Genomic DNA, 21,372 nt, shown 5'->3' on the forward strand with positions numbered 1-21,372 from the left:
TGCCCATTTCCCCTCCCCCCCGCCTCCTGCCTCCAGTGGGAGATGGGCCGGTCTGCAGCTGACTAGCTCTTCTCTGGAATTGCTCAGTCCTTCCTTTGTTCTGCAAATGGCCAGCAGTGCCTTCGGTCAGGGCTTTTCGCCAGTTAATTCTGTCTCTCTCTCTTGCTATCCCACAGTTTAAGTTGCTTTCTCACATTAGCTCCCTCCAATTGTCCTCAGGGCATTCAGGCCCAGTCCTTACCCTAAGCAATGCTGCCTGCTCCTCTCCGTTCAGCCCCCACTTGCTGGTGGCAGATGCGAGCGTCTGGGGTACTTTTCTGTTGGGAGTTGCTTTTAGGCATGTAATCTGTGGGTTTTATTTATTTTTCCTCCTGGTTCAGTTGCTCTTTGAGATTCAAAAACTTCCCCCAGACCAGCCCAGTGAGAGGGTTTACTGGTGTTTGGAAACTCTCTCTATTAGGACTCCCTTCCCAGGACAGATCTCCATCCCTAACTCTTTTGTCTCTCTTTTTATCTTTTATCTTTTAACCTACCTCCTTTTGAAGACAATGGGCTGCTTTTCTGGGTGCCTGATGTCCTCTGCTAGCGATCAGAAGTTGTTTTGTGGAGTTTGCTCAATGGTCAAATGATCTTTCAATGAATTTGTGGGGGAGAAAGTGGTCTCCCCGCCCTATTCCTCTGTCATCTTAGCTCCTCTCTGTAATGTGATTTTAATCTTTTTACCAGATTTTAGTAATTTTGTTTAAATAATAAAGATAAATCAGAGGAAAACCAGTCTGAAATAAAGATTGTAGACTTTTTAATAGAAATTTTATTTTTTAATTATTAACTCAAACAGTAGTCAACTTAGTTTATTGCCAATAGTGCAGTTCTATAAAGAAACAATATTTAGAACTATACATTCATTTTTATTTTGAACGAATGCTCCTAAATATTAAATATATTCCAAATATTACTTTTATTAAATAAATTGCTAAACCTACTAATTATGCAACTGAAAAGATAAATTCCATATATACCTGAATCATTGTAGGTTATAACTTAATGGGTCTGGAATTTATAAGGTTTTATTTTTTACTTAAATTTTTTATAAAAAATTGTGTTTGTTCATCATTTAGAGTTAGCAGAAATCAGGTGGAATACTTGTATTGTCTAGGGTAACATTCTACATTCACCATACAGGGCATATGGCAGGTATCAAACATAAATGCATACCTCTAGAGTACATGCCTTAGAAAACCTGGTGGAATGCATGTAAAGATGACTATGATATATGGGTTTCTTTACATCTATCCTTATTTTATCTTTTAAAAAAGCTTAAATTATTTGCAAGCATTGCTATTTAACCATTTTTGGTAAATAAAATCATTTGCAGCCTCACAATTCATAGCCATAAATTGCTGAGAAAAATTATCCAGTATTATTGAAAAAAATATAACCTTAGTAGTTTTATTTTAGTTCCAACCACAAAGGTTTAATTTCCCTTTCACATTCACTCCTGTGGATCTCTAGAAACAGTGTAGTGGTAGAAATTGCAGCTCTGAGGTCAGACTGCTGTGGTGGAATGCTTGCAGAGAGGACAGGTTATAGATAACCTATAGTTTCAGTTTCAAAACCCGACATGGTATAGATAACCTGTAGTTGCAGTTTCAAAACCAGAAGCAACAGAATAACCGAGGCTGCTTGTCACATAGAGGCTCCCGAATTTCAGTGCAGAGACCCAGTGATTTGTAGTTTCCCCACACATCCCAGCTGATCAGGGCAGTTGGAAAACCTCGTGTTTAATACAGTCTCAATTGACAGAGTAGCTAAGCTCAATTGAAACCTTCCGTGGTAGCTCAGACAGTAAAGAATCTGCCTGCAATGCAGGAGCCGCAGGAGACGTGGGTTTGATCCTGGGTTGGGAAGATTCCCTGGAGAAGGGCATGGCAACCCACTCTAGTATGCTTGCTTGGAGAATTCCAGGGACACAGGAGCCTGCCCGGCTACAGTCCATAGGGTCGCAAAGAGTCAGGCACAACTAAAGCGACTTAGCACACAGGCACAGTGTGTAGTTTATACATAGTTTATACTCTAGTGGGTGCTGGAGAGGCATGGGTAAGCACAGGAGTCCCGCCTAGTTATATGTTACTGTTTAATCACTTGTATGTTAACTGCCATAAAAATAGAATAGAGGCTTCTCCAAGTGCATTAAACATCAAATTAAAAAAGAAAAAAATTCTTGCTTGAAGTGTCTGTGCTGAAATAGAGTTGCAACTTCTTGGAAAGTGTTGCTTGCCTTTGATTATAGTGTAGAGGCACTATCTCAGTTTCAGCTGCTATAACAGAATACCATAGACTGGGTGGTTTATCAACAGAAATCTAGCAGGGTACTGGTAGTTTCCATGTCTGGTGAAAGCTCATTTCCTGGTTCACAAATGGACATTTTCTGACCGTGTCCTCATTTGGCAGAAGGGGCAAAGGAACACTCGGGGGTCTCTTGTATAGGGTCACTAATCCCATCCACTAGGGGTCTGCTCCCCAGGCCGAATCACTTTCCCAAAGCCTCCACTTCCAAATACCATTCCATTGGAAATTAACTTTCAACATAAAAAATTTGGGGGGACACAAACATTTAGTCTATAGCCTGCACCTTGATATATCACGCTCAAGCCGAGGACTCAATATGAATCCATATCAGAATTAGAATCAGAATACAGAGTATATTATGTCTTATATGTGTTCTCTGTGAGAAAAAAATTTTTTTTTTGCTGGTTTTTAGGATATTATGGCATATTCATGACACAGTTTCACTTCATTAATAGCTCTCCCGGTAACTGATTTTTTATTTTTTTATCATTTCACTTTATTCTACTGTTATTTCATCTCTTTTTGTAATATATCAGTGGTTTGATGTGGTCTTTACAACCTAATTTAAAATTACCATAAGATTTTGTGGTTATGGGAGATAATTTTATTGATGTATTTTATAGCTAATTATATTGACACAGTCTAGTATCATATTTAGGCTAATTTTGAAATGTAATTGCTAGGATATCCAAGGTGATTGGCTGTTGCCTAAAGCTATCATTTTTGAAATACAGTTTTTACTTGCTAATTACTACTGCTGCTGCTGCTGCTCTTTAGTCACTAAGTTGTGTCTGACGTTCTGTGACTCCATGGACTGTAGCCCATCAGGCTCCTCTGTCCATGGGATTTCCGAGGCAAGAATACTGCAGTGGGTTCTCCAGGGGGTCTTCCCAACCCAGGGGTTGAACCCACATCTCATGCACTGGCAGGTGGATTCTTCACCTCTGAGCCACCGGGGAAGCCCTGCTGATTACTACAGCCTTCTTTAATTTGTGGATAAATTATTTTCCATTCTTTCTGTGGAGAGATTGACTTGGAAGCATTTATTAAAGAAATAAGATAATAAAATGTCCCACAGTAGTCTTTGAAGATAAGATGATAAAAATAAAAATCACAAGGCAGTTCAGAAGGTGGTCACACACTTATTTCCATCAATTAATATGACTAATTGACTTTCTCACTTCTTAACAAGGTTTGACAATTTTAAGGATGATTTAGTCATGAAATGCTTTATTTTCTTTTAATTTGAACCTTCTAGGAGGCCTGATGATGTTCAGGTTTCCCGTTGGAAATTTAACTTCTGTTTATAGTAACTAGTTTATGATCTACTAGTTTTCATTTCAAAAAAAAAAAAGAAAAAAGAGAAACCATAAAAAATACAGTAGATGTTGAATCAAATTTTAATGTCATTTTCTTTTGTAAAGGTTGAACTCATGATTGGAAATTGTTTTCTTAGTGACCTTTTTTTATCATTTGTGGGTTATAAACAATTATGAATAAAATTAATGAGAAATTACTATTACCCATAACTTCTTTTTGATTTCTATACTTTTTGTGTTTGATCCTAGGAAATACCTATCTATAAAACATGTGTGTTTTGCATGATGCCCACCTTCCACCAGTCATTTTCCTGGGAAAGCACAGTTGGGTTTAGTAGGCTGATCATTTAGATCCTTAGGTTAGTTTTGCTGCATCGAGCTCATTTACTGTGTGGAGCAGATGGATGAACAGTTTTAATATGAATACTGAACGTTTTCATCCTTTACTTCTGCTTTTGTTACAGAAACCCTCGAAACTCTCATCAGACAAGCAGAAAATTACACCAGCATACTTTTCTGCAACACCTACAGGAACATGGCCCTAGAGGCCGCTGCTTCCACCCAGGAGCTCTTCACCGATGTAGGGCTCTATTTATTTGGTGCGGATGTTAATCCTGAAGAATTTGTAAACAGATTCTTTGACAGTCTTTTCCCGCTGGTCTATAATCATCTCATTAACCCTGGTGTGACTGACAGCTCCCTGGAATACTCAGAATGCATCCGGACGGCCCGCCGGGACATTAGCCCATTTGGTAATATTCCCAAAAGAGTGCTGGGACAGATGGGGCGGTCGCTGCTGCCCAGTCGCACGTTTCTGCAGGCGCTGAACCTGGGCATTGAAGTCATCAATACCACAGACCATCTGCACTTCTCCAAAGAGTGTGGCAGAGCCCTGCTGAGGATGCAGTACTGCCCACACTGCCAAGGCCTGGCTCTCACTAAGCCTTGCATGGGGTACTGCCTCAACGTCATGAGAGGCTGCTTGGCACATGTGGCAGAGCTTAACCCACACTGGCATGTGTACATCCGGTCACTGGAAGAGCTGTCGGATGCCATGCGTGGGACCTATGACATTGAACACGTGCTTCTGAACTTCCACCTGCTCGTTAATGATGCTGTGATGCAGGCTCACCTTAATGGACAGAAGTTATCAGAACAGGTAAGTATCCACTCAAAATTTCCTGCTTTCTTAGAGTGCAACAGTTAGCTATATACATAAGTGTGTTGATTATAAGCACATCACTATATACTTTAAATTATGACAGCTTAACAATACTTTAGGAAACAGTAGGAGAATGCATGGGTTTTCATATTGTCATATTCAATTCTAAATATATTTTACATGACACATCAAAATTTTGGTTAGCTAAAATACCAGTTTCTCCTCCAAGTAGTGGCCTTCCTATAGGGTTAGTTCAGTGAGGTAAAGAGGGCTTGGTTTTAAAATCAGGACCAGCATAAATTTGATTCTGCACTCTTCCATTAATTCTCAAGTCCCTTAGCTTCATTGAGCCTCAGTTTTCTCACTGACAAGAAGAAAATAGTAACAGATAACTTTTGGAGTATTCTTTTTGGGGAAGATAGGCAATCATTTAGGCATACTGCCTAGTATACTGCCTGGTACTCTAAAAATGGATATTATTGGTATCTCAAAAGTATTCAGCTTTGAAATAGAAAGCACCAGTTATACAGTCATTAAATGAAGTCTTGTTATTAAAAGTGTTTCTTTGGAGACTTTCCAGAACCTGGGACAGTGATGGTGTGATGATTTTTTAAACCATGATGTATATGGCGTCATGGTGTTTTATTCCAGGAAAGCTTTAATAAGCAAAATAATCAAATCAAAGGACATAAGAGTTTCCTATTTCTCTCTCATTCTGTAGAAATATTCTCAGGCACCTTTAGTAATAGTTCTCATATCCCATACAGTGAAGTAGAACATGCTGCTGCTCTTTATCCTAGATATTTTGTCCTGAAATAAAATTATGCTCCTTCGCAATAACAGAATACATTTCCCCACGCTGGCCCTTATTTTCTGAATTAATAAACGCTCTCACTATTGACTTTGTAGTTCTGTTCCTTCCATTAATTTCCAATAGAAATTGGATATGAAAACCTTGATGTCCAAGCACATACACCCCACTTCCTTCCTAACTTTCAAGGTCTTGGCACTGTATGGGCCAATACGGTACCTTCATGCAAATTAGAAATGGTACCCTCTTTAGGTGGATGTGACTCGCAGGTAGAGTCACATGTGAGCTGGAGTTCAGCTTGCACTCCTGATTCTCTCATCGCTTTAGGGAGATCATACATGTACCAGAACTTTTGCAACTTTGCCAACTCAAAATAAAAGACTTCTAAGATTTCATGTACTTCAGTTAATGAGGAATAAGCATTTAGGTCTAGGAAACAAAATATCAGTATTATGATATTGCATATCTCCAGAAGGAAAACAAGTACAGGAAATCTGAAATGAAGCCCAGATTTGAATTATTAATTTGGGACAAGCCATCTAAACTTTTGGAGCCAGAGTTTTCTTATATATATAGGTAGATAGGTAGGTAGATACATAGATTTTTAAGATTCTTTTTATTTTGTCTTTTGGAGCCTTGGAGTGCCTTTTTGTATCCTTAAAATCTACCACATAGAAAATTATTGTATATTATATATCTAATTTTTTTTTTCAATTTCAAAGGCTAAACTAACAGAAGTTTGTAGTTAGATAGACATGTTTTCAGAATTCCCTGGGGGCTCAGATGGTAAAGAATCTGTCTGTAATTCAAGAGATCTGGGTTCGATCCCTGGGTCGGAAGATCCCCTGGAGAAGGGAACAGTGACCCACTCCAGTATTCTTGCCTGGAGAATTCCATGGACAGAGGAGCCTGGAGTGCTAGAGACCATGGGATCATGAAGAGTCAAACACAACCTGTTTTCAAATCCTGAGTTTGCTACTCATTATTCATGTGGCCTGAACAAGTTCCTAAAACCCTCTGAGTCTGTTTCATCCTGCGTAAAGAAGGAAATGATGGTTTAAGTGCGATAGGATTCGGCTCTGACATTGGCAGCTACTCGGTCCCTGAGAAATTTGCTTTTCTCTTTTCCAATTCTGGGGCCAACCCTGATCAAACCTTGGTGAAACAGGTTACTTTACTATCTTAAAGGATTAAAATCATCATCAAACTTGTGTTCTATAAATACATTTTAAGCAACACTTTTGTTATATGAAACTCCTTGGTGGATTTTCAAAGAGCATTCTTTTCTTTTAAGCAATTAATTCTATTTTCATATAATAAATGGTCCTATAACTATCTTGAAAAACATCAGTTATTACTAATGAATTGTAGATTCTTTTCCAAATAAAACAACTGAGATTCTTTTTTTAACTTATGGTGACAGAAGGAGAAACTGACTTTAAATCCCTTGAAAACTGAGTCATTAATATTTATTTCTGCCAACTTCAAAGTGATTTATAAGCTGTTTATCAAGTTTTGATAACCAGTTCACACATCAGTGAATTTAATAAATTCAAAATAAATTACTGGTGAGCCAGAAAATAATGACTTTCTCACATTCCCAGAGCAATCTCTGAGATCTAGTACTTTCAAATCTTGTCCTCAGTAAATACTTGTATCCATCCACTTTAAGAAATCTGTAGGGGTACCTGATGCATCTTACTTCTGTTGGATGAATTTCAACTGGAAAATTATTGGTTTCCTGAGAAAATCATAAATATCTTCTATTTACAAAACCACTAAAGGAACAAAATCTAATCTATAAGAGAATGTTTTAATTTTGTAATTGTCTGGGGATTAAGACAAAAGTCTAATAAAGTATTAACAGAGAGCCATCGAAGTATGGAGATTAAAAGCACAAGTTCTAATCTTTGAGTACATTTCCCATCTGTTCCTACCATTTACTAGCTGAGTTTGGGAACTTGATTATTTAATCTTTCTTGAGTTTCCTCTTTGGTAAAAAGTGAAGTCGCTCAGTCATGTCCGACTCTTTGCGACCCCATGGACTGTAGCCTACCAGGTTCCTTCGTCCATGGGATTTTCCAGGCAAGAATATTGAAGTGGGTTGCCATTTCCTTTTCCAGGAGATCTTCCCGACCCAGGGTCTCCCACACTGTAGGCAGACGCTTTACCGTCTGAGCCACCAGGGAAGTTCTCTTTGGTAAAATGGGACAATAACTACCTACATCACAGGGTTCTTTATAGATTAAAATGAGTTTAGGTTTTCTACGTGGTAACTGTTTAAAGCCTACTAATTATTATTATGTTATATGCTTTATAAATGTATTATTTATTTCTCTGATGTTTTGAATACTTTTAAGGTGAACACCTCTTTCTTAAACTGTGATATAGAATTCAAAAAATGTTTTAAATGGGCATTTATTGTAAGCAGATAATTGTAAAGATTTTCCTGAAGGAAAAGAAAAACCTAAAATTTTAGAGAGCATTATTTTGAAATCTACAGTGAGTTTTAATATTGATGATTTTAACTGCTAATTCTTTGATAAAAATAATTTCATTATGAAGAAATGGCTGAATGATTTTTTTGGGTAGGAAATGACTAAATGATTGCACGATACTTGATAGGAAATCATGTATTTATTCTGTAAATAAAAACAGTATTTTTAAAGTATACTTCCTATTGATTAAATTTAGAACATTATTTATTACTATAATTGAGTGCTTTAATTTATTAAAGAAACAAGAATGCAGAATCTGGGTTTCAATATTTTCTAAATGGAATAAATGTTACCAAGAAACTCAACTGAATGTTGATTCTATACCATTTTAGAAATAAAAATGTTTTTATTCAGCTTTATTGAAATACAGTTGACAAAATAAAATTCTTCTTTAAATATTTGAAAGAATTCAGTAGTGAAATCATCTAGTTATGGGCTTTGGTAAGAGGTTTTTTGTTTTTAATTATTGATTAAATCTCCTTATTCATTATTGGTGCTTGTCAAGTTTTCTATTTTTTCATGTCTTGGTCTTGGTAGGATCTTTATTTCTAGGAATTTATCCATTTCTTTCAATTCATTGGCCTATAATTTTTCATAATAATCTCTTATGGTCCTTTCTATTTCTGTAGTGTCAGTTGTAATATCTCCTCTTTCATTTATAATTTCATTTACTTTAGTCTTCTCTCATTTTTTTCTTATTCTAGCTAAAGATTAGTCATTTTTCTACTTTTTCAAAAATTAGCTCTTAATTTTGTTGATGTCTTCTTGTTTTTTTCTGGTTTCTATTTCATTTATTTCTGCTTTGATCTTTGTTATTCCCTTCTTTCTGGTAACATTGGGCTTAGTTTGTTCTTTATCTTGTTATTTGAGGTATAAAGTTAGGTTGTTTATTTTAGTTCTTTCTTTTTCCTTAACGTTGGTGTTTATTACTATAAACTTTCCTGCTTTTGCTGCATCTCATAAGTTTCAGTATGCTGTGTCCCCACAGCTGGAGGTTGAGGGTACCCCTCTAGAATATCTGGCACTGTGTTGAGTGTGGAGTTTATAGCAAGAGTGTGTCTCAACCTGTGCTACCTGTTTCCATGTGGGTAATTTTTCATTTGCTTGATGTGTAATAGTTACTGAGCTAGTTTCTGAAATAGCTGTATGTAGTTGCACGTTTCTGTGTGTCTGTGGGAAGAGGGACCTTCCTAGGGAAACTAGGAGTCTCCTATGTTACCTTCATGGGAATTGCTGCCACAAAAAGTGTGTGTTTTTAAGCCTGCACTGGGTTCCAAAACATAATTTTTAACAATAGAACTCCCACTCTGTATGTTTAAATAGAAAACCAGTTTTCCACATCTTTTACCTTTGCACGATTAGTAGAGTTTCAGCTGGTTGCATCCAAATTACTTTAGGATGGCTACGTACTTCAGTTTTCAAACCTATCAAAATTAAGTTTAAGTGTCTGCATTGTACACACTAATGCACTCTAATTAAACTGTTTTTGAGAAAAGGGATATCTGATCACTGCTTCTCTATACATCTACACTTATCTGAATCCATAAAATGAAAGCCTAATAAGTTGATATGTGTTTTTAGGTCTCATTGATATCTTTATATATAAATTGAAAAGAAAATTAAAATAATAGCCTTGATTAATTATAGTAAAACACTAAATTTTGTTTTGTTTCTTCAATAGTGTGGTATATATTTTCCTAAAAATCAATTTTACATAATAGAGACTATGGGACAAACAAGGTTAAGGCAACACATTACTCTCTCAAGGCTGTGTCCTTGAAACCACTCCTAGTGTGGGAATGGTGGGTGACCCATATTTCAAGGATGCGGTAGATGGATGAGGAGTCTCTGATTACCTGGGTCCTGCTCTTGGGTGAACCAGCAGTCACATCATCTCAATGACCTCCTCCAACAATCTTCACAAAGCCAAGAAGGCATTATTTCTGAAGCAAAGTTAATTTTGTTTAGGAGCTTTCATTCATGTATATTTTTGTACTTGACTGCATGCATGCTAAGTCAACTCAGTCGTGTCTGACTCTCTGTGACACATGGGCTGTAACAGATCAAGTTCCTCTGTTCATGGGATTCTCCAGGCAAGAATACTGGAATGGGTTGCCGTTTCCCCTTCCAGTGGATCTTCCTGACCTGGGGATTGAACTTACAGCTCCTACATTGGAGGTTAATTCTTTACCACTTGAGCCACCAGGGAAGCCCTTATATTTGGCTACCAGAGAATGAAGGGCTGTGACCATAGGTTAAAAATAAGCTACCTGTGGATAAAATTTATGAGTAGCTGGACAAGAGTTCATTGAAAATACCAGCATAATGTCATTTGATATATCCTGATGATGTTTTCAACAAGATATCATGTTTACCTTTTCCTAATTTTTGTTTAACTAATGGGGTGACCTAATGTTGAACTTATAATTACTATTTGTCAAATTATTGTTCAAATTATTGTAATTGTTCAAATGAGTTGTTTCTTTTGAGAAATAAGACTGGAGCTTAACAAGAGAAAAGGCAATGGCATAAGAATTAAATTAGAGGCAATTGAAAGGGGAAGATAGAAGTTTCTAGGGTAAAAAGCAGCTCAGACAGAATCCAATGAAAGTGGGCTAACTGGAAATAGAAAAATCTATAAGTTAATAGAAAAGGCAAGGAGAAAAGGAAGATTCATTAGACCATGAGAAAGTCATTTGGTCCAACTCATCAGTCTATTAATATATAGAGATCTCTGAAAGGTTTTTGCACACTTAATTCTGGATGCTAAATAGTTACAGGGAGCTTGCTATTACAGAATTGGTAGCAGAAAAGCACATAGCAATAATTAGTGGGTTTTCTTCTCAATACTAGGCCCATTTAGTTCTTTTCAGATGTTGAACAAGGTAGAATTTTCTGACTAGAGGCAAGTGAAAGTGTTAGTCACTCAGTTGTGACTCTTTGTGACCCATGGACCAGAGCCCACCAGTCTCCTCAACCCATGAACTTCTCCAGGCAAGAATACTGGAGTGGTTTGCTATTTCCTTCTCTAGAGGCAAGTCAAAAGGTAGTTCTATTATCCATTGATTGTCTACTCAAATTTTATGATACACTGAGATAGTTCTATAATATTTTAACTGCTGCTGGTAAGAATTTTCTTTACATGTCTGATTAGATCTGAATCTTTCTTCTTTTGAAGACTTGCCTCTGCCTTGTGCATCATGGGAGGAGGGGTGGTTACTTTGGCCTTTTGATAACCTCTCTTGAAATGATTGGTGGTAATTAGGGCCAATCAAGACTCAGGTACCTTATATACAGTAAGTCTGCATTTCTTTTAGGAACACATTAGATAACAAACGCATAGTTTAAGGATAGCTGTTTCATAAGTCTTTGAAAATGTTGCATGATTAACTTGTGATTTTTACCTTTCTGAAAAAGACTGTGGTATGAATTACTAGATTAAGTACTGATAACCATGGTTCTTTATTTCTACTTAAGTTCCTGAGAAAGAAAAAAAAATATGAAATGTCTTATGAAGGCCTAAAGTCCTTTAAAGGGAAATCTGGACAAAGATGTCCAGGAAGAGTTGTCCATCAGGTTTGTGGACAGCTCTAGTTGTTGGACAACTCACCCTTATGGTGAATGACTGGCTGCATCTTCAGTTGCCATGCCTGGTATTCTAGAATGGAATATGTTGAAGATACGGACTAGTCTTGGCCATCTTAGCTGTCTGCTATGTGAAGACTTTTATTCTGCCTCCTTGCCTTCTTTCTAGGCTTTTGATTTCCTTTTTATTCAGTATTTATTTACACGCTTTCTTGTTAAGATCATGATTTTAACTGTCCAGTTCTGTCTTTCTCTCCTGGAAGGCTTGCTGAGCCAGGATTGAGTTAGCCAGACTGGAGGGAGCCTGGGGTTGACAGCTGGTAGATGTCTGGCATGGTCCTTTCCATTCCCTCACCATCAAAGCCAGATGCTTCTCCTTCCTCAGTGATCTGTTGTCTGGAGGGTTCCTGGTTGTAGTCTCAGGCCCCTATCAAACGTGCTTTTTTAGGAAATCGGAAATGGAAGGATAGTTTTCAGAACCTTTAAATTTCTTGCTCAATTTTTGCATCATGTATGCTTCTGCTTTGTTATGTTGTTTTCTCTGAGCTAACAGAACTCTTTTCTCCTGTAATATAAGCTTGTGTCTTCTTGGAATAAAAAGGTTTTAATAATACCCAGCTATTCTTTTTGATTTTTTTGAAATAGTTTTTGCTTGCATTTTATAAGTATATAGCTGTCATATGCAGCACCGATGTTTTCAGCTGATTTGGACACTTCTCCTCTACCTTAAATGGAGTAAATTCTCTTTAAATTGAATACTGCATAAAAAAATTTTTTTTTCCCTTGATGAAGTTCAGCAAGGATGTGCTATTTCTGTTGGAGTTTTTGCCCTCTCCTTTTCTACCTGAGTGTTTTCTTAATGCAGCAAAGTTTTCTTGGTTGGAGATTTGCAATGAATTGATTTTTAATGCAGATAATTTTTAGTGCATTGATAACTTTAGATTCTGCAGGTAATTTTGTGTACATCTGCTGCCTGGTTTTGAGAGTGTGAACTAGTATTAAATCAGTCTCATAAATCAGCAGTCTTTTGGCTTTATGAATTAAGAAGTCTCCGTTCTCCATGCCTTTGACATATCCTGCTCCAGGTTTCCACAGTTCATGTCGTCTTTCCACAAGAACAGCAGTCCAACCATTCACCTCTAGCAAGTGTTCACTTAGAGACTTGATCAGACTCTCTTTATTATTAAGAACTCACTCGAAAGGCAAGGTTTTATGAGAGTCTATTTTTTTTTCTTTGCTTCTAAATTATATTTACCCATTCTTCCCTTCCATTTTTGAATCTTATGAAAACAGCTTTATGCTTCCCTGAAGATTGGGATTTACCTCCAAAGTTTCTGTTAGTGCTATCTAAAGCTGTTCTTCATTCTTCTGATGGATTTTGAAGGCTGTTTTGGTTGTAATCTTGTTACATTTGCTTTAATGCATTTCCTAAAAAAAATTTAATCTTGCTTATGTTAGCCATCAGCTGAACTTGTAAACATTTAGATTTTTCTCCTTCCTGTGCTTTCTGTAAGTATCTGGTTTAAGCCCAAGTAAAGAAATGTAGCATCTCAGCTCTTTATCCATGGCCTTCACCTTTCCCATGTATTATAGTAAGTTCTCAAGTTTGGCTTCCAGTCTGGTTTATTTAACGTATCCAAAGTCTTTTCAAAGTAGTAAAACTTCTTAGTAATTTTATATTTCCCCTCTGAAAGGGCAATTCTTTGTATATCCATGCACAGAAATGCAAAGTTTTAAGCACACAACTTCCATTCTGACTATAAAAGTCATCATTTCTCTCAGCCTTTCTTGGGGATCTGGGTCTATGGTAAGCTCCCTTGGCAGCATTCCCAGTCCTGGGCATGGAGTCTCTAGGATCAGCAGCACACAGAGCATCATCAGTGGAACCCCCATGGCACCCAAGACCACTGATGACTCATCTCAAGTGGCTAAATTCCTATGGCCAAAAGAGACCATACAGCGCTGCCTCGAGAATTCTGCCCAGAGAACCTCGCTGGTGCCTAGAAATCAGAACATTTCACATCAGAAGTGGTGGGAGTGACAAGAGAAGCAGTGCCTCTCAAGATGTGCCCCCCATGTCTGAACCCATAATGTCAGTGGTCACATCACATAGGCTCCACAGGTCAGAGGGGATGGCCAGCACCTCTGGCCATGCCAAGTGTTTTCCTGGCTGCCCCAAGAACTAAGCAGGGCAGTGTCTTCCTCTGTCTGCAGTTGTTCCTGTTTGGGAAGCTCCCAAGTGAAGGGTTGCAGGTCCCCGACAGTGGCTGCTGATCCTCTTCTTCTCTAATAAACTCCTCATTTTGTGACTTTGGAGACCTAACCCAATCCATGATGAATAGAGAAGGTTCTGACTCTCAGTGTCCCCTTGATCTGTGACTAGCTGGCCTTGAGTTTGTGTGGGGCAAGTGTGTGGGCAGCCTTATGATGGGTCCTGGGTAGGGTTTCAACTCACTTCTCTCTTTTGACATTTAATAGCTAAGGAAGAATTCATAGGGGTTTTCAAAATCTTCACATGTCAAGAACGTGAAGTACATCTGTGATCTTTTGCCCTTTTCTGCTTTTCTTCTCTCTTTGAGCTCACAGGACCTGCATGGACCCTAGGGCTGGTGGTTGACAACACTTCAGCAGCAGAGACAGGCAGACTGTCCCAGCTCTTAAAACTGAAGCTTGCTCTCTCCTTATTCCATTTCAGCCATCTCTGTGTTCATTTGGAGCCTAGAATAAGTCGATGGAGCATTCTTGGTGGCAAAATCAATCAAGGGAATGTAGTGATAAAAATAACTGGGGAAAGGGCATGGTAGGATGTGAAAGGGTCAATGTTAGGCTACGTACTAAACTCATCAATGATCTTGAGTTGTGTTTGTCTACATAATATGAATAGTCTTATTTGAAGGAGATCTCACTTCATCCCATCAACCCATAGTAGATGTTTGATGCTAGATATCACAGTTGGGAAAAGGTCACATTTCAAGGTAACCTCTAGATTTTAATCTAGGGTTAGAAAACCTTTAATCTTGAACTGGATAAAGAAGCATTCTAAAAACAACCCACCATATTGGCAAATGATAGGCAGTTATAACTTCCCTCAATAAAGTAGTAAGTATGAAGAAAAATTATCCAAAAAAGAAAAGAAGGCAAACATTTCTCAATGGTGTTTCTGTGAATTAATAGGGCCAGTACTGAGTCATCGTTGTGCTGTGTGCTTAGTTGCTCGGTCGTGTCCGATTCTTTGCAACCCCATGGACTGTAGCCAGCAAGTCGCCTCTGTCCATGGGGATTCTCCAGGTAAGCACACTGGAGTGGGTTGCCCTGCCCTCCTCTAGAGAATCTTCCCAACTCAGGGATCCAACCCAGGTCTTCTGCATTGCAGGTAGATTCTTTACTGTCTGAGCCAACAGGGAAGCCTGAGTCATCTTTAGGTATATGTAATTTTTCCTTTTTTATTTAGTCTTTGCTTAATGTAAGGATGATACTATGCTCTGTAATGTTAGATGTTATTTAACGTAAGATTGACATATTGAAGATAATTTTACGTTATTTTTGTCTGATTGAGAAGACAAACTGGAAAGTTATTGTTTTAGTTACCTGAAAAATATTAATCACCTTTACAACTGATCTTAGAGTTCCTTCTTTCACTGACTGTAACACTGGTAGATACTTTCAAACAGCTTTACTGTGCTCTTATTCCCTCTTTAAGGAATTGAACAAATATTTCATAACTGCTCATCATATATTAGGTTTAGAGGCACATATTTTTATCTTCTTAAAAATTATACTTTGACATAACACAATGAGGAAAAAAATGTTCTAGGTAAGTTATCATAATGGATGAGATTTTTTGAAAGTGACAGAAAGTCAAATTCATTTAAACCTTCCTAAGGTGGGGTAATTATTAAATCACACAATTCTGAGTTGAAATATACAAATTACTGAAAATCTAACATGATCTAGATCTTTATAAATGTTATCAGCATGCTTCTCTACTTCTCAGTGAAGCTTTGGTCTGTCTTGGTTTGTTTTTCAGGCAGACTGTCCTCAAGAAGTAACAAGGTAGGCTATGCAATCTCTAGGCTTATCCTTGTATAATTTAGCAAGAAAAAAATAGAACTTATTTCCCATGGATGAAAACATCTTATACACTTGCTTATTGCTCTGCTTTGGAGCCTATTCATCTCCCTCATCTGTCTGCTGATACTCTGGCTGGAAATCTTTGGATCATTTCCCCAGCCTGGAGCCATGTATAGGGTCAGCTGATTTAAACAGATCAACAGAGAGAGAGAGCAGGTGTTCCCAGAGAATAAATAGAAAACAAAAAGAAAAATAAAACAAGAAATGAAGTATACAATATAATAATAAAGGATGCACTTCATACTAAATATCTTTAAGGATGGTGCCAAACAGCATCAGCATACATGTAACCATGAAGTAAGATACAAATATAATAGAAATATACATTCAAATTAAAGGTTAAGCATAATAGAAACAGAAAACTAAAAAAATATTAGAACTGTTATATAATTCTAAGAGCAAAATGAAATTACTAGAAGCATTTGTTTTAAAATCAGGAATAAGACATCCCTGTCATATATTATACTCTCCATGTTAATGTTTACATGGAGTTACTAGTTAATATAATTAAACAGCATATCAATAAAAAATAACCTAATAAAAGTGGAAAAAGGATTTATATTTATAGAATCATTCTCCAAAGAAGGTATACAGATGACTAATAAACATATGAAAACATGTCCTACATCACTAGTTCCTAAAGACATGCAAATCAAAATCACAAGGAAACAGTGACACTTCACGATCCCTAGGATGGCTTTAATGTAAATGATGGACAATAACAAGTGTTGTTGAGACTGTGGAGAAATTTGGACACTCACACATTGCTAGAAGGATTATAAAATTCTGCAACCACTTTGGTAAACAGTTTGGCAGTTCCTCATAACATTAAACATAGAGTTACCATGGTAACTGGGTACCATGATACCCCCAAAACTTGGTGTTTGACTCTTGCGACCCCATGGACTATAACCCGCCAAGTTTCTCTGTCCATGGGATTTCCAGGCAAGAATACTGGAGTAGGTTGCTCTTTTCTTTTCCAGGGGAATCTTCCTGACCTGTGGATAGAACTGAGGTCTCCTTGCATTGCATGTGGTCTCCTGCATTGACAGGCAGATTCTTTACCCACTAAGCCACCATATAATCCAACGATTTCATGCTGAGGAATATACCCAAAAATATTGAATACGTATGTTTGAAAAACTTATGTATGGATATTCATGGAAGCTTTATTCATAAGAAACAAAAAGTGGAAATGACCTAAATGCTTATCAACTGATGAATGGAGAGATAACATGTTTTATGGATGTAAAATACAATGTTATTTTGTAATAAAAAAGAATACTGATACCTGTTACATGACTTATGCTACAATGATTGGACCTTGAAAACATGCTATATGAAAGAAATTACAATATAAGACCACATATTATGCTACTCTAGTTATATGAAATATTTAGAACAGCAAAATCACTAAGATAGACAATAGATTAGTGACTACCAGGGACAGGAGAGGAGATGAAAGAATGGAATTACTGCTAATGTGTATAGGAATTTTTAGAGGGGAGAGATAAAAATATTGTAAAATTAAATAGAGGTGATAGTTGTGTATCTCTGTTAACACAGTAAAATTCACTGAGTTGCACATTTCAAAAGAGTATATTTTATGATACATGAATTATATAACAATAAAGCTGTTATAAAAAGTTATAGTGTATAATTTTGAAAATTGACTCATACAAATTGAAAACTAGTATATTCCAGTGAATAATTTCCATTTATATGTTTGTTCTTTTTATTGGCCTATGCTTCTTGAGACTATGGGAACTCAGAGGAGCAATGTGCCATTTCATTTGTCATCCAAATAACACACTAAAAATATTTCTAGACATTTTAAAATTAATGCCTCAAGGTCATTCAGAGAAAAAAAAATGTCTGCCCTTACAGTGAAGATGTTTCCCAAAAACAAAAACTTTAGAGCTTGAAAAACAGTTTTTATCATTCAAGAAAATTTTGGGTTACACAAAAATGAACAAAAATGACAGATAATCTCATTCATTTATCTAAACATGCAACAAATATATGTTGAGTGCTTTCAATGTACCAGGCACAGCTGGACACTGAGTTTATGCCAACTGTACCTGCAGCTGCTTTGTTAGAGTTTACAATGAACTAACCAATTTTTCCATAACCACGTTAGAATCTCAAGTCTATCCTCTAGACAAAAGTCAGGATACTGTTTCCAAATGAAAACTATATTATACATAAAATCTTTTGGTGGCTTCCTTTTAACCTTAGAATAGAATCTAAAAGCATTCATATTGACCTTTAATGCTTTGCATATCTGGCCTTTACCATCACTTTACCCTCATCTTGAACCACTTTTAACCCTTCTTCACTCTAGCCATGTTGGAGTTCTCTTTGATTTTTCTAGCATGCAGTCCTCTCCCTTGACTCTTGTCAGTTTCATTTTTCTGGAAGTAGACTGTTTCCCAACCCTGCTCCCCAACACGTTTATCTGACTGATGCTAGGGCTGCTGCTCATTTTTGTCTCATCTTAGATCCTGCTAACCCTGGGAAGTGTTCTCTGGCCTCTGTAGAAAAGGTTAGGTGGCTCTGTTTTATGTTCTAGTAACACCATTAAATTTTCCTTTACAGCTTTTTGCATGCATGCAGTTATTTAATTATTCACATATTTTATATTGGACTTCCTTCATAGCTCAGTTGGTAAAGAATCTGCCTGCAATGCAGGAGACCCCGGTTCGATTCCTGGGTTGGGAAGATCTGCTGGAGAAGGCATAGTCTACCTGTTCCAGTATTCTTGGGTTTCGCTGGTGGCTCAGGTGGTAAAGAATCTGCCTGCAATGCAGGAAACTTGGAATCGATCCCTGGGTTGGAGAGATCCCTGGAGAAGGGAAAGGCTACCCACTCCAGCATGTTGGCCTGGAGATTTCCATGGATTGTATAGTTTTTTGCGTACATGCAGTTATTTAATTATTCACATATTTTACATTGAGTTGTATGTGCCCAGAGGGCACAGACTAGCTGTTGTGTTCATCACAGTATCTCTAGAGTCTAAGTGTTGATGGACACATGAGTTCTTTGATGAACACCTGTTGCTCAGTGGTAAACCTGGCCTTTCTGCTGCATTGCTTGGACTGTTGGAATTGTCTCCCAGTTGACCTGTCTGCACCACCTTGACTTTCTTTGTATGAAAATATCCAGACTCCAGCATGGTGTACAAGGTCCCCTGGGTTATGATACCACCCTTCTTCCTTCATTAATCTTATCCCATGTCCCCTGACCTGCCCTCCTTGCATCCATGTTCCTGATTAAAGTACATCACCCTTTCCCCTCAACCTGCATCAACTGGATTACTCTTTTACTCTGATCACTTCACCAACAAAACTGGAAGCTCTTCCAAATACATCACCCTTTCCCCTCAACCCCACGTGGACCAGATTATTCTTCTACTCTGACCACCTCACCAGAGAATTCACTGGGTCTTTTTCATCTCTCTATCCTCAGTGCCTATTAAAGTGTCTGGAAGTTTTTGGTAACCTGAAATGATCTCCAGACTCCACAGCACAAACTTCTTGACTAATGCACTGAATTAGATTTAATTTTAAGCATTTATAATTTTTCAGTGAATCCTAAATTACTAACATTTTGTATCTCCCATGAGAGCACAGCAAGACAATTGTGATAATCTATGATTCTTTAATGAATGCACAAAACACTTCCATTAAACTTTTATGCAGATAAATACTCTGGCATTTTTAACATTATATCTGTGTTTATCTTAAGACCAGTCAAAAACCCCATTTATCAAATTACTAGAAATAAAGGCAAAGCAAAAATTATAAACATTAAAATAAAATCTTGATAGACATGCAAGTAATTTCCTTAGTTCGGTGAGTGATCCTATACCATGCCCTCCACCTTGCAGTCCTCAGTCCAGGAAGGCAAGCATCAGGCATTAGGGCATTTCCATTTCACAGGTGGACAATCAGCTGCTTAGGGAGCTGGAGCAGAACTGAGACAAACTGTCAACCCACATGTCCTTTAGACCTACTTCTGGTTTACTGAATCCCTCATGGTTCATATAAGGAAGTTTTAAAAAACTGTTTTCTGCTGTTTACTAATGTTCTTTTAGGTATTAGCAGTAGACATTGTTTCAAAAAGTGTTGTATGATCTTAAGTGTGGGTGGAGAAAAGTTATATAAAATATTTATCTCCTAAAGAACATTGTGGGTTTTTATCCTGCGTATTAGTGCATCAAAGGCCCTAATAAATCCTACAATTTAAGAATAGTCATTAACTAAATTAAGGAGAGCATTTCCAACATATATCTAACCAAGATGCTATATTTACTTGGACAAATATGGATTTTCTGCTAAAAACACTTTGGAAAATGCTGCTCAGAGGTAAGTTTAATGATTTATTTGGGGCTTTGGCCACAATAAGTTCCACTGGGTGGAGCTGAAGGTAATGTAGCCTAATACCTGGCCAGATAGTTTTAAATTTAGAGCTAAACCATTGGCAGATGTGACCCTCAGATTTATCCCTTCACATCACAGAAGGGTTAGTCACCCTAAAATTCACTGTGGGCTCTGCAACATAGTTTGTAAAATGAATTCCTTTGAAAACCCTATATGAATTTGCTTGAATTGTATTTTTCCAAGTGTAGCCAGGTGAAAATGGTACACTAAAAATTCTCTTGACCTTCAAAAATGGGTTTATGTCCATGGAGAGATGAGTGTAAACAGAGCTGAGTTAACTGTCTTTACCTGAATGTCATTCTTCTTGCTTTTCACTATTTATATTCAATCCTTTATATCTATATATTGAGAGTTATAATATTCACAAGGACTACTAGGATGAATTCTCCAGCTCAGAGCACATGCCAAACGCAGTGAAATACTTCTGGTTTAAAAATATGTATTGTTGGGACAGATTGGAGTTCCGTCACTAACTTGGATATAGATATGAATGCTTCATAAATATATTAAAAGTTCATAATAGACCAATAGAATGTGATATTTTCATTACTTATTTATCAACAAATAATTTTTTATGCAATTAAAATACACACCATGATCATCAGTGTCCTCAATAGCGAGTTCTTATTTCTACACTGGGATATACAAAAGTCCCACTGTTGAGTCCCCGTCCAGAATATAATGCATGGAATCCTTTCACCCCACTGTTTGGCCTCCTCTCTTTTACTTTCAGTTTTTCCATAGCCTGACCCATCTGCCGACTAGCCTTAGAGCAGAGAGATGTCAGCTGTTTCCTAATGTGTTTCATCCAGGACAAGTCTTACTGTGTTCAGAGACAAAGGACACTCCTGCCTTGAGAAACAAATATTAATATTAGTGGGAAAAAAATAATACTATTACAAGATAGGTAAATAGAAATAAAAATAAAACACATGCATTCATTTTAACCTACAAGCAAGAGGGATTTTTAAAATAAGGCAAAATTAATTTTATGTTTATGAAGAATTTGAAATAAATAAGAGAGCAGCACCCACACCTTTAAAATGCTTCCTTTAATGCCTAAATCATCAGACAT

General features: G+C 37.1%; 1 protein-coding gene across 1 annotated transcript in view; it reads left to right on the forward strand.

Annotated features, from left to right (window-relative positions):
• The window catches only part of GPC5 (glypican 5), a 746,923-nt gene that overhangs the window by 270,026 nt on the left and 455,525 nt on the right, over nucleotides 1-21,372 (forward strand). The window contains exon 3 of the mRNA XM_065901803.1: nucleotides 4,133-4,827. Within this exon, the coding sequence (XP_065757875.1) occupies nucleotides 4,133-4,827 (695 nt within the window). The remainder of the gene's footprint in view (nucleotides 1-4,132; nucleotides 4,828-21,372) is intronic.

The sequence above is a fragment of the Muntiacus reevesi genome, chromosome 11 (genome assembly GCF_963930625.1).
Source record: "Muntiacus reevesi chromosome 11, mMunRee1.1, whole genome shotgun sequence".
Taxonomy (NCBI): Eukaryota; Metazoa; Chordata; class Mammalia; order Artiodactyla; family Cervidae; genus Muntiacus; species Muntiacus reevesi.